The following is a 14,283-nucleotide window of genomic DNA, read 5'->3' as shown; positions in this document are numbered from 1 at the left end:
TCTCCTCCTAGAAGCAATCAGTTAGAAGGCAAAAAGACAGATTGAGGCCTTCAATCAATCTGAGGACAGAGAAATATGTGCTCATCTGGTAAAGGATCTTGCATATATAGCTTTGAGATGTAAATTACCAATAATTAATTTTGGATAACTCAATTTGATGTTGCTTTTCCTACACCCAAGCCTTACACACCTGCGTCAGGAAAAGGAGACAACTACTAGACATCTGTCTCTAATGATGCAGTCCCCAGTCTAAATTTAATATCATAATTAGTTGATTAGTTTGAATCAATTGTGCTGAGGCTTGGCTGGAGAAACATCTTGTATAATGTGGCTCTCTAGGAACAGTTGTCCACACATGCAAAGGTAGATTTAGTAAGTCCCAGCTTATGATAGCTACATTGTTTGTTTATATAGCATTTATACATGGCAGAAACATTGTTTCCTTCATGAGAAATATATAGAATGTCAGTTTCCGTGAGAAGCATAGCAACATCAAGGCAACTTTGTAACAGCTGACTATTTAGTATATTTAGTACATTTAGTATGTTTAGTTTAGTTTTATTTGTGAGACGCAAGTTAATTTAAAGTTATATGTCCTTTGGTTTATGTAGATACAGCATTTAAATGTTGTTAACTCAAAGTAACCAAAAAAACTGATCTAATTTGCATATTCAAACTTTGCAGCAAACAGTAGAATGTTCACCACAAGTTTCACAGAATTGTTTGCCCAAACTAGCCTCAACAGTTTGCCACAAAACTCATTTGCATGTATGAGCTTGCCACAAATTTGCAGCGAATTGGCCAAAGGTTTGCCAGAAGCCTGTTTTTTTGTTAAGGGCAAAATACCTGTGTCCATCATGGGTGTGAAGAATATATGCTATGTGAAATATTTCTTATCACATAACATCAAGTTTTTGTCTATAATGGCCCTCTCTTCCATTTCACCCCCCTCTTAAACAGGTGTGCATTCTGTGTAATCTCTTGTGGACTACCTAAACATAAATGATACAGTAGATCTGTCATGATACAATGGGATGCGTGAGATAATGAAAATGTGTAGCATTAGTTCCGGAGCTTTGGACAAATCACTATTTTGCAGATGATAGCATCTTTTGAATTTCGTAAGGGAGGGAATTTTGGCCTGTAGACTTGCCCATTACTTTCAAAGAGAGTGGGTGGAGCTCTTCATTCTGGTTCCGATCCTTTTTCTATCTATTCTCTTAACGCATATGAACCCAGAACTTAATCGTGCATCTGACAAAGTATGCAATACTTTAGTTATGGGTTAAGCAAGATTACATTCTGCACAGACCCAAAAATACTCCATATTGAAAGAATTTCAAAAATGTTTCTTCCTCTCATTTGGGTTGCTGATCCCTCGTTTAGAAGATACAACTGAGGGAACATAGAACTGAGGTAACATAGAGCTGAGGGGACATAGGACTGAGAGGAACATTGGGCTGATGGAACATGGGGCTGAGGGAACATAGACATGGTCCCAGTATGTTTGCATTAACATTTAGCACTACCAGAAGAACTGCCAACCCATTGCTGCTCATCATGATCCCGTGCTTGCTTCATGTTCAATCCCAGGTCTGACCCACTGCTAGTTTCCCCTAGATGCAGATCTAGAATCTTCTTCCCCTCCCTCAATCCTAACCCCAATCCTTACCATTAATGAGGAAAATGCTAAACTGACCCTAAGACCAGCGTCTAGATGCAACCACCTCTTTCTTTGTCTGGATGACATCACCAACAGTTTTTATTTTCTCTTTATTTCTTTTAACCGTCCACCGGGGGCTCCTTGACCTCATCCACCGGTCCTGCGTTGCTAGGTTCCTCAGGGCTCCACCAGTGTTTGAGGTGGGTGTTGAGCCGCTCCAGGATGTCGCTGGTGTGGTTGATGACTAGGGCCAACCAGGCCAGGCCGAAGAAGATCCAGGACGCCATGAGGACGCTGTACCACTCTGGATAGTAATGGTCGGGATTACTGTCTATAGAACCGAGCAGAAAATGTGAACAAAATATTCAGCAACTCTTGGAAGACAATATAGATTGACTTGGCAGACACTTTGGGTTTATTATTAAAATCAAAGTGTTTCAGCCTATAGCCTTCACCAGGATATTAGGGGAGAAACAGCACAAATATGGCCTGACCACCGTGATAAGATGGCATCGTAACCTCATTTGTGTGATATTTGATAACAACTCTACTGAAGTCATTATCAGATAGTTTCTCTCATGTGATTAAGCAAGGTAAATTAAACATTTTTTTTGCCAAAATGTATTTAGGAATTACATAATAAAATACTAGTTAAATAATAAATACCACATGTATGTCTTTCAATTTCTTTAGGATTCTTTGAAACAAGCATTTGAGTAAACATGTGTGTGCTAGCGCTAGCTCATAAAACAGACAAGTAAGCCCACATATGCATGTCAAAAAAATATCAAACACGTGAAGAACATCTCACATGGACACAATACAGATTTCACAATACAGTAAGTGGTGTGCCCTCTGGCCAATACTACAACACACAATCAGGTGTACGTGTTTATAATTTGCATAGGTGTGTTTGCACCTGTGTGTGTGACACTTCACAGTTCTAACTGTTCCATAAGGTGTATTTTTATCCGTTTTTAAAAAATCAGATTTTACTGCTTGTGTGAGTTACTTGATGTACAATAGAGTTCCATGTAGCCATGTCTCTGTGTAGTACTCTGTGCATCCCATAGTCTGTTCTGGAATTTGGGAGATTGAAGAGACCACCTGTGGCAAGTCTTGTTGGGTATGATGGGTGTGTGCTAGTATTTTAAATATACAGCTAGGTGCGTTCAACATGTTAATACTTCTTACAAAAAGAAGTAGTGATGAAGTCAATCTGTCCTCTACTTTAAGCCATGAGTGATTGACATGTATATTATTAATGCTAACTCTACCTGTATATTTAAGGGACAGCTGTGCTTGTAATTTTCCTAAGTCCCTCTTTGTGGCACCTGACCACGCGACTTGGCATTAGTCCAGATGCGACAAAACTAGGACTTGCCTTGATGACATTGATGTTAAGAATGAAGAGCAACGCTTTATTATGGACAAACCTCTCCCCATCTTAGCTACTGTTGCATCAATATGTATGAGCATAACAATTGTTCAATTTCCACATTATTAATTACAAGATTTAGTTGGGGTTTAGGGTTTAGAGAATGATTTGTCCCAAATAAAATGCTTTTAGTTTTTGAAATATTTAGGACTGACTTATTTCTTGCCACACATTCTGAAACTGACTACAGGTCATTGTTAAGTGTTGCAGTGATTTTACTCGTTGTAGTAGCTGACGTGTATAATGTTGAAAAAAAAGTGTTAAACAAATCAATATCTATTTTGTATTTGAGATTAAGTATCCAACCTTTGCCTTGATGACAGCTTTGGACACTCTTGGAATTCTCTCAACCAGCTTCACCTGGAAAGCTTTTTCAACCATCTTGAAGGAGTTCCCACATATGCTGAGCACTTGGTTGCTTTTCTTTCACTCTGCGGTCCAACTCATCCCAAACCATCTCAATTGGGTTTGTCACTCGTTTTGCCCATTTAATGTTGAATTGAACAGTAACTGAATGCCTGATGCCTGTCTGCCTGCTTTATATAGCAAGCCACAGTCACATGACTCACTGTCTGTAGGAGCAGTCTATTTTTGTGAACCAAATAAACTGGCCAGTGAGTGTATACAGTATGTATGTACAGTGGCAACAAAAGGTATGTGAACCCTTTGGAATTACCTGGATTTCTGCATAAATTGGTTATACAATTTGATCGGATCTTCATCTAAGTCATAACAATAGACAAATACTTTCTGCTTAAACTAATAACACACACACATTTATACATTTTCATGTCTTTATTGAACACTGTGTAAACATTCACAGTGCAGGGTGGAAAAAGTATGTGAACCCTTGGATTTAATAACTGGTTGACACTCCTTTGACAGCAATAACCTTAACAAAATGTTTTCTGTAGTTGCGGATCAGACCTGCACAACAGTCAGGAGGAATTTTGGACCATTCCCCTTTACAACAGCAATATTCTTGGGATGTATGGTGTGAACTGCTTGAGGTCATGGAACAGCATCTCAATCGGGTTGAGGTCAGGACTCTGACTGTGCCACTCCAGAAGGCGTATTTTCTTCTGTTGAAGCCATTCTGTTGTTGATTTACTTCTGTGTTTACTTCTGGGGGATGTCCTGTTCAGCTTCAATTGGCAGACAGCCTCACATTCTCCTATGGAGAATAGCAAGCTGTCCAGGCCCTGAGGCAGCAAAGCAGCCCCAAACCATGATAGTCCCTCCACCATAGTTTATAGTTGAGATGAGGTTTTGATGTTGGTGTGCTGTGTCTTTTTTTCTCCGCACATAATGTTGTGTGTTCCTTCCAAACAACACAACTTTAGTTTCATCTGTCCACAGAACATTTTGCCAATAGCGCTGTGGAACATCCAGGTGCTCTTTTGTGAACTTCAGATGTGCAGCAACGTTTTTTTGGACAGCAGTGGCTTCTGAACACTATTCTTGTTTAGTGTTTTACATATCGTAGACTACTCAACAGAGATGTCAGCATGTTCCAGAGATTCCTGTAAATCTTTAGTTGACACTCTAGGATTCTTTTTAAGTGCCAACCACTGGTACCATTAATGCTAGTTAGTGCTAGTTTGACCACCAGAGAGCATCTTTGAGAAGCATTTGACAGCCTTCAATAGCGGCTGTACTAGAGAATTTAAAACCTTTTTTTTGTAAGAACATAGCATATAGAAATGATTTTAAGAAATGTTGCTTAATTAATTTGATTAATATTATGGCGTTTCTATTCAAGATAAACAAAAAACCTTCTGGGTTTCCTTTACGATGGAGCGGAAAATATGGCGCTCTACAACGTGATGGTCAGGAGTAGGCTACAGTGCTGGGCTATTTAGCAAATGAGTCCCTGTGTTGTGTGGGCACGTAGGAGACTGGGGTTCAATTCCCCGATGGGGAGGACGGAGTAGGTTGTCCTTGTAAATAAGAATTTGTTCTTAACTGATTCCATGTGTAATTTCATAGTTGTGATGTATTCACTATTATTCTCTACATTGTAGAAAATAGTAAAAAATAAAGATAATCCCTGGAATGAGTAGGTGTGTCCAAACTTTTGACTGTTGCTTGCTTAATTAATTTGCTTAATATTATGTTGTTTCTACTCCAAGAAAAACCCTCTGGGTTTCCATTAGGATGGAATGGAAAATACCTACTCGTACAACGTGACGGTCGGGAGTAGGCTACAGTGCTGGGCTATTTAGCTATTTCGCAAAATAATCCCTGTGTTGTGCGCGGGCACACTGGGGTTCAATTCCCCGATGGGGAGGAAGGAGTAGGCTGCCCTTGTAAATAAGAACTCGTTCTTAAGGGGCATTGCACTAATAATGGAGCTGACTAAAGGTAACATTCCTGCTGTTCTAGCAAGTAGCTGGACAATAGACTTGCCTAGATGGATGGTAGGGGGAGAATTCTATCATCAAATGTATTTCTAAGTTAGGTTCTAAGTTAAGTATTATTATTTTTATGTATCACATCCAACCACGATTGGGAGTCCCATAGGGTGGCACACAATTGGCCCAGAGTTTCTCTCCCTCTAAAAACAGAAATAAATGTTTTGGCCTTTACAAATATTATTTTGGCCTTTATTCAGATTACAATCTCTCACCTTTGTTTTTTTGAAAATAAAATAACCTCCAAAATATCGTTATATATTATCAAGTTGATGGCACTATCATATAGCCGGCACCTACATAGAGCTGAGTGACTCGCTCCTTCATGGCTTTGGATCAAAATAAATAAGTACCAGCATTCTTTCTGATAGTCTTTAATAAATAAATGTTTTGGTTATCCTGACTTGGACACCATGTACAGTATTATAATAGCACATTATGGGCTATTAGCAGGACAATATACCTTTATCAACACCTCTCTGTATTTTGACTATTTGTGGATGGGTTCTCCCCAGTGGCGCAGCTGTCTAAGTCACCACATCGCAATGCAAAATGCTTGGCTAAATGCTTTGCAACAACAGATACCCATGCCGGCCTCCACCAGGAGACCCATGAGGCGGCTTTTGGTTATAATTTAGAATCCTCCAATCCTCGATATGTAATTACTGGCTGAGATTCACGTCATATTTTTCCGATATACTGTAGGTCTACCGTAGGTGACATTTAAAGTCCTCGGCCACGAGGAGCACCGCTTCTGGATGAGCATTTTCTTGTTTGCTGTTGAGCGCGGTCTTAGTGCCAGCATCGGTCTGTGGTGGTAAATAGACGGCTACGAATAACATAGATGAGAACTATTTTGGTCGATACTGTGGTCTTCAGCTTATCATAAGGTACTCTACCTCAGTCAAGCAATACCACAAGACTTCTTTAATATTAGACATCGCGCACCAACTATTGAAAAATAGACAGACACCGCACCTCTCGTCTTGCCAGATGCAGCTTCTCTGTTCTGCCTGTGCATGGAAAATCCCACCAGCTCTATATTATCCATGTCGTCGTTCAGCCACACCACAATCATAAGATATTACAGTTTTAAATGTACTGTTGGTAGGATAATCTTGATCGTAGGACATCAATTTTATTTTCCAATGATTGCACGTTAGCCAATAGAACGGATGGCAGTGGGAGTTTACTCGCTCGCCTACAAATTCTCAGAGGGCCTGTTCCCGGGAAAGCAGTATATCCTTCTCGTTAGAGTCTTTAAAGGAAAATGCTTCTTCCAGTTCGAGGTGAGTAATCGCTGTTCTGATGTCCAGAAGTTATTTTTGGTCATAAGAGACGGTAGCAGCAACATTATGAACAAAATAAGTTAAATAATAAGTTACAAACACAAAAAACTAACAAAATAGCACAGTTGCTTAGCAGCATGTAAAATGTAAGTCATCCTCTTCCGCGACATGTATGTGTGGGGTACAAAGATGAGGTAGTCATTCAGAAATCATGTCCATGCAACTTATTACGCAATTTTTTACTCCTGAATTTATTAAAGGCTTGCCATAAAAGTGGACATTTCAGCCTTTCATTTCTAATACATTTTTAAACATTTTGAAAAACGTAATTTTGACATGATGGGTTATTGTCTGTAGGCCAGTGACAACAAATCTCTATTTAATCTATTTTAAATTCAGGCTTTAACACAGCAAAATGTGGAAAAGGTCAAGGGGTGTGAATACTTTCTGAAGGCTCTGTATGCTTTTTACACCTTGCTAACTAGCTAGCTAGCCTCTGATTGCAGATAAAGTTACCCAAAGTATCTAATGTTAGCTAACATTAACGTGAGCTGCTGGACAATTTTGTTTGCTAACGTTAGCTACACTACATGGCCAAAAGTATGTGGTCACCTGCTCATCGAGTATCTCATTCCAAAATCATGGGCATTAATATGGAGTTGGTTTCCCCTTTGCTGCCATAACAGCATTCACTATTCTGGGAAGGCTTTCTACTAGATGTTAGAACCATACTGCAAGGACTTGCCTCCATTCAGCCACAAGAGCATTAGTGAGGTTGGGTACTGATGTTGGGCAATTAGGACTGACTCATAGTCAGCGTTCCAATTCATCCCAAAAGTGTTCGAAGGGGTTGAGGTCAGGGCTCTGTGCAGGCCAGTCAAGTTCTACCATACCGATCTCGACAAACCGTTTCTGTATGGACCTCACTTTGTGCACAGGGGCATTGTCATGTTGAAACAGGAAAGGGCCTTACCCAAACTGTTGGATGTACAGAATTGGATTGGATTGGAATTGGATGTACAGAATTGTCTAGGATGTCATTGTATGCTGTAGCATTAAGATTTCCCTTCACTGGAACTAAAGGGGCCTAGACCAAACCATGAAAAACAGCCCAGACCAATTTTCCTCCTCCACCAACTTTTACATTTGGCACTATGCATTGGGGCATGTAGCATTCTCCTGGCATCCGCCAAACCCAGATTCATCCATCAGAATTGTAGGTGGTAAAGGTGGTAAAGTGTGATTCATGACTCCATCCTATGCTTGCCATTGCACATGGTGATCTTTGGCTTGTGTGTGGCTGTTGGCCTAAGAGATCCATTCCATTAAACTTGACTCGGGCAGTTCTATCAGGGCAGAAATTTGACACGTTGAAAATTACTGAGCTCTACAGTAAGGCCATTTTACTGCTGTTGTTTGTCTATGGAGATTGCATGGCTGTGTGCTCGATTTTAGACACCTGTCAGCAACGGGTGTGGCTGAAATTGCAGAATCCACCAATCTGAAGAGTTGCCCACATACTTTTGTATATATAGTGTATATGTGCACACACCAATCACCAGAAGTTTCTGGGTACTTAAATATTTCGAAAATTATGTGGAGAATAATGTGTATTTACAGTCCCCACTCTTGCTTGTCCTCAACCTTTTCAAAGTCTGGATTACATCGTCAAACATGCATGGCATCAGACAGGACAGGAGACACGTCCAATTATGATGTATATTGGTAAGATTTACAGATATTACACGTTTCTAATTTTGACACAGTGGTTTCATTTCAAGTTAGCTAGCTAACGTAAACTGGCTGGGTCGCTAGCTAACGTTATGTGTATGATCTTATTCTTCATATCTCAGACACATTTGCTTGACTAGTTATAGCCATAGAACCTGGTTGGTTAGCTACCTGTAGATTCGTGCAGGGTAGTGACGTTGTGATTATGGTCCAATGTTTAGCTAGCTAGCTACATGTCTTAAAAGACTCCACTCTAATTTATACAAAGTATTTTAATTGCAAATTAATGTGTACTGTTAGCTAGCTAACGTTAGCTGGCTGGCTCGCTAACTAACGTCACGTCATGCCTTGGGATTCATTGTTTACCTAGCTAGCTATCGAGCTAACGTTACGTTTCTTATCAAAATACCATTTTCTTAGTGTGCCAGAGCGCAGAATAACTAATGCATTTTTGAACGCTCAACATCTGTTGAATATGTCTGGTGTCAGCAATAAAGCGAAATTAAATTGTTGCCAGCAGCACAGTTAGTCACCAACGCTCTGGATAACATGAAGTAGCTAGCCAATGTTAGCTTGGGTGCTTGACTGTAGTTGTGAGGTCAGAGCTTACAGAACAACCCTACTTATTGGCCAGAGTGTCCAGTGTGCGCTCTGAACGCGAAACCACCGCGAGTAATGTTCAGTGAGTTGTTCTCTCTCCCTCTCATGTCTGGCAAGTTAGTACAGAACGCACGGATCAACCCATAAAGAGACGGGTGGGGCTAAGGTTTAAGAGGCTGTGAAACAATGCTGAATGGGTGTAGACAAAGAAGGGCTCTCCAATAGTAGTACCAAAACATGGGCAGCAATACGAGACAGCATATGGGGAAATGTTATAGCAGTATTGTGACATGCATAGGCGAGACGTGCATTGATAATGCAACCTGTGGATTACAGAGTAAAGTTAGGAATTGTCATGCGAGACAGGAGTCAGGATTTTGGTTTACAGTGGGATTGGGACGATGGGAAAATATCCTAGGCTCTATTTAAGGTTACTGTATATGTCTCTACTACGTGAGACAATAGAGAAATAATACACTTGATTTAGGCTACATTATTTCATGGTAAATGTTTCTGATCAGTGATAGATGAGCAAACAAAAAAATGAGCTACCACTTCCACTTGTCCAGTCAGGAATCAATTAACCAAATATACAGACAGATTCAGTGAATCAAAATCACATTGATTGATTATCAGACAAGTCACAGGCTTTTGGTCGGAAGTAGGACAGGCTACTTACTACCTGAGTGATGAGAAAAATCCACTTGTATAACATGCTACCAAAATGTTGTGATATGGTCCTTCTGTAGCTCAGTTGGTAGAGCATGGCGCTTGTAACGCCAGGGTAGTGGGTTCGATTCCCGGGACCACCCATACGTAGAATGTATGCACACATGACTGTAAGTCGCTTTGGATAAAAGCGTCTGCTAAATGGCATATTATTATTATTATTATTATTATTATATTATTTTATTTATTTAACTAGGCAAGTCAGTTAACTTCTTGCGTCGAGCCATCCCGGATCCGGGATCGTGAATACAGCCTCAAGCTCATTATCATAACGCAACGTTAACTATTCATGAAAATCGCAAATGAAATTAAATAAATATGCTAGCTCTCAAGCTTAGCCTTTTGTTAACAACACTGTCATCTCAGATTTTCAAAAATATGCTTCTCAACCATAGCAAAACAAGCATTTGTGTAACAGCATTTAGCGTTAGCATAGCATTTAGCGTTAGCATTCAGCAGGCAACATTTTCACAAAAACCAGAAAACCATTCAAATAAAATAATTGACCTTTGAAGAACTTCTGATGTTTTCAATGAGGAGACTCAGTTAGATAGCAAATGTTCAGTTTTTCCTGAAAGATTATTTGTTTAGGAGAAATCGCTCCATTTTGTGCGTCACGTTTAGCTCAGAAAAAAAATGTATCCAGGATTGTGTAAATCTATCAGAAAGCTCATTAGCATAACACAACGTTAACTATTCATGAAAATCGCAAATTAAATGAAATCAATATGCTAGCTCTCAAGCTTAGTGTCACGCCTTGGTCTTAGTGTTTTGTGTTTTCGTTATATATTTGGTCAGGCCAGGGTGTGACATGGGTTTAATGTTGTGTTTCGTATTGGGGGTTTGTAGTATTTGGGATTGCGGCTGAGTAGGGGTGTTGTATAGGCTTGGCTGCCTGAGGCGGTTCTCAATCAGAGTCAGGTGATTCTCGTTGTCTCTGATTGGGAACCGTGTTTAGGTAGCCGGGGTTTCTCTGTGTATTTCGTGGGTGATTGTTCCTGTCTCTGTGTAGTGTTCACCAGATAGGCTGTAATAGGTTTCACGTTCCGTTTGTTGTTTTTGTATTTTTGAGTTATTTCATGTATCGTTCCGTTTTCCTTCATTAAAGATCATGAGTAACAACCACGCTGCATTTCGGTCCGACTCTCTTTCTACAAACGAAGAACGACGTTACACTTAGCCTTTTGTTAACAACACTGTCATCTCAGATTTTCAAAAATATGCTTCTCAACCATAGCAGAACAAGCATTTGTGTAACAGTATTGCTAGCTAGCGTTAGCATTTAGCGTTAGCATTTAGCGTTAGCATTTAGCGTTAGCATTCAGCAGGCAACATTTTAACAAAAACCAGAAAACCATTCAAATAAAATCATTTACCTTTGAAGAACTTTGGATGTTTTCAATGAGGAGACTCAGTTAGATAGCAAATGTTCAGTTTTTCCTGAAAGATTATTTGTGCAGGAGAAATCGGTCCGTTTTCAGCGTCATGTTTGGCTACCAAAAAAAAATGAAAATTCATTCATCCAAACGCCAAACTTTCTTCCACATTAACTCCATAATATCGACTGAAACATGGTAAACGTTGTTTAGAATCAATCTTCAAAGTGTTTTTCACATATCTCTTCATGATATATCATTTCAGTGGTCCTTCTGTGGCTCAGTTGGTAGAGCATGGCGCTTGTAACGCCAGGGTAGTGGGTTCGATTCCCGGGACCACCCATACGTAGAATGTATGCACACATGACTGTAAGTCGCTTTGGATAAAAGCGTCAGCTAAATGGCATATATTATTATTATATTATTATTTCTGGAAGTCTCCTCTCTGTCTCAATCACATGGATGAATGCGAGCAGCTTGGAGATTACGCAACAATTTCAACAAAGGACACCGGGCGGACCCCTGGTAAATGTAGTCTCTTATGGCCAATCTTCCAATGATATGCCTACAAATACGTCACAATGCTGCAGACAACTTGGAGAAACGATAGAAATGGCAGGCTAATTCGTGGCGCTTTCACAGCCATATAAGGAGACAATGAAAATCAGAGCGTCAAAAATCCTGCTCATTTCCTGTTTGAAGTTTCATCTGCGTTTCGCCTGTAGCATCAGTTCTGGGGCACTCACAGAAAATATCTTTGCAGTTTTGGAAACGGTAGAGTGTTTTCTTTCCAAAGCTGCCAATTATATGCATAGTCGAGCATATTTTCGTGACAAAATATTGCGCTTAAAATGGGCACGTTTTTTAAAATCCAATAATGACATAGTGCCCCCATAGGTTGAAGAGGTTAAGAACAAATTCTTATTTACGATGGCCTACCAAGAGGCAAAAGGCCTCCTGCGGTGAGGGCTGGGATGAAAAATAAAAAAGTAGGACAAAAATGTACATCGATACCAGCTAAAGGCTATATTAACAAACTAGAATAAAGATGATGTCATGGATTCCCCAGGTACTGCTGCTCATTCTGTTCACCAGCTCCGGAGGTCTACTCACCAGCCTACTAGGCATCACTGAACTGGATCATTACCACCAACCCCGGACTGCCTTGTCTCATTACGCACACCTAGTTCCCATTCCCCCTGATTAGTATGTGTATATATGTGCCCTCTGTTCCCCATTGTCCTTCTTGATTATTGTTCCATGTCCATTGGTCGTGTGAGTACCTGGGCTCTGTTGTATCGGCTTTCGTGTTAGTGTGCATTTATTATTACGGGTCTTCTGACCCACTGGAATTGTGATACAGTGAAATAATCTGTCTGGAAACAATTGTTGGAGAAATTACTTGTCATGCACAAAATAGATGTCCTAACAGACTTTCCAAAACTGTAGTTTGTTAACAAGAAATGTGTGGAGTGGTTGAAAAACTGGTTTTAATGACTCCAACCTAAGTGTATATAAACTTCCGACTTCAACTGTATGTTCATCATTCAGTTGATCATAACAAAGGTGAGTTTTCATTTTTTTCCTTTTTCTAGGCCTTATCGCCTCACTCTGACTTCTGCCTCCGCTGTGTGGTTCTCTACACTAGTTTAAATCAACTGTTTTCGATACATCTGTATATTTTTTCAGGTTAGGGCTCATTTAATTTCTATGATGTCGGACCAGGCCTAGGCTCGGGCTTCAGCTCACAGGGGTCGGACGGGGTTCGAATTTTCAGTTTTGATGAGAACTCTAAATTGCAATCCAGCAGCGTCAATTATGTGTGTGCTTTGAATTTATGGTGACTTTGAGTAAATACGCTGTAAAAAAATTGCGTATTTATCCTGTTTGGATAATGTGCAATAAAAATAAATCCTATCTGCTCCTGCGCATATTGTGTATTTTGTGAAATTCCATTAGCCCAACATTGTAGGAAAATGTTTTAATTTCACAGTTCTTGTCATCAATGTTTTTCGGAAAATGTGAAGAGTGATCCTGGGACAGTCCCGGGATCCCGTTTACCGGTATTAATCAATAATGGTCACAATCTAAAGTGTGATTAAAAAAAACAACCTAGTTACCCCTCTCTCATTAAACCTTACACAAGTAAGTATTCATACATTAACCAAAAGTTAAATGAAACTATTGTTGAATTTATTCTGCAATAGAAATAAGAAATGGTTTAGAGCAATAATGATTCAATGACTTTGTTGTAATTTCCCTTCTCAGTTCAATACAATAAAAACCCCATGTTCAATAGGCTTTTCAAATGCAAGGAAATACCGTTCTATCAAAACTCCAAAATCAGTCCTTTTAAAGCTGAATTCGGCAGTAGAGACTAAGCGTTTTCCCCACCCGTTTCAGTAAAAAGCTGAGGGATGAGTCTGGAGAAATGTAATCACTCTCAATCATAGACAGAGTTATAGATGCAAGGACTGAACATCCATGATAAATAAATTATAATTTAGCCTATGTTCATTGGTGTTCCTTAGGTACTAATTTGACAGAGACTGGTATCACTATGTATTTACAGTGGGGGAAAAAATTATTTAGTCAGCCACTAATTGTGCAAGTTCTCCCACTTAAAAAGATGAGAAAGGCCTGTACTTTTCATCATAGGTCCACTTCAACTATGACAGACAAAATGAGAAGAAAAAATATCCAGAAAATCTCACTGTAGGATTTTTAATGAATTTATTTGCAAATTATGGTGGAAAATAAGTATTTGGTCACCTACAAACAAGCAAGTTTTCTGTCTCTCACAGACCTGTAACTTCTTTAAGAGGCGCCTCTGACCTCCACTCGTTACCTGTATTAATGGCACCTGTTTGGACTTGTTATCAGTATAAAAGACACCTGTCCACAACCTCAAACAGTCACACTCCAAACTCCACTATGGCCAAGATCAAAGAGCTGTCAAAGGACACCAGAAACAAAATTGTAGACCTGCACCAGGCTGAGAGGACTGAATTTGCAAAAGGTACGCAGCTTGGTTTGAAGAAAT

At 39.7% G+C, this 14,283-nt stretch overlaps 1 protein-coding gene across 1 annotated transcript in view; it reads right to left on the bottom strand.

Annotated features, from left to right (window-relative positions):
- Nucleotides 1-1,278: 1,278 nt before the first annotated feature.
- Nucleotides 1,279-14,283, bottom strand: part of kcnk17 (potassium channel, subfamily K, member 17) — a 28,550-nt gene continuing 15,545 nt past the window's right edge. The window contains exon 5 of the mRNA XM_035742321.2: nt 1,279-1,994. Within this exon, the coding sequence (XP_035598214.1) occupies nt 1,783-1,994 (212 nt within the window). The 3' untranslated portion in view covers nt 1,279-1,782. The remainder of the gene's footprint in view (nt 1,995-14,283) is intronic.

This window comes from Oncorhynchus keta, chromosome 2, assembly GCF_023373465.1.
Source record: "Oncorhynchus keta strain PuntledgeMale-10-30-2019 chromosome 2, Oket_V2, whole genome shotgun sequence".
Taxonomy (NCBI): Eukaryota; Metazoa; Chordata; class Actinopteri; order Salmoniformes; family Salmonidae; genus Oncorhynchus; species Oncorhynchus keta.
Note: the sequence above shows the minus strand (reverse complement) of the source record. Positions and strands in the feature narration are given on the sequence as shown.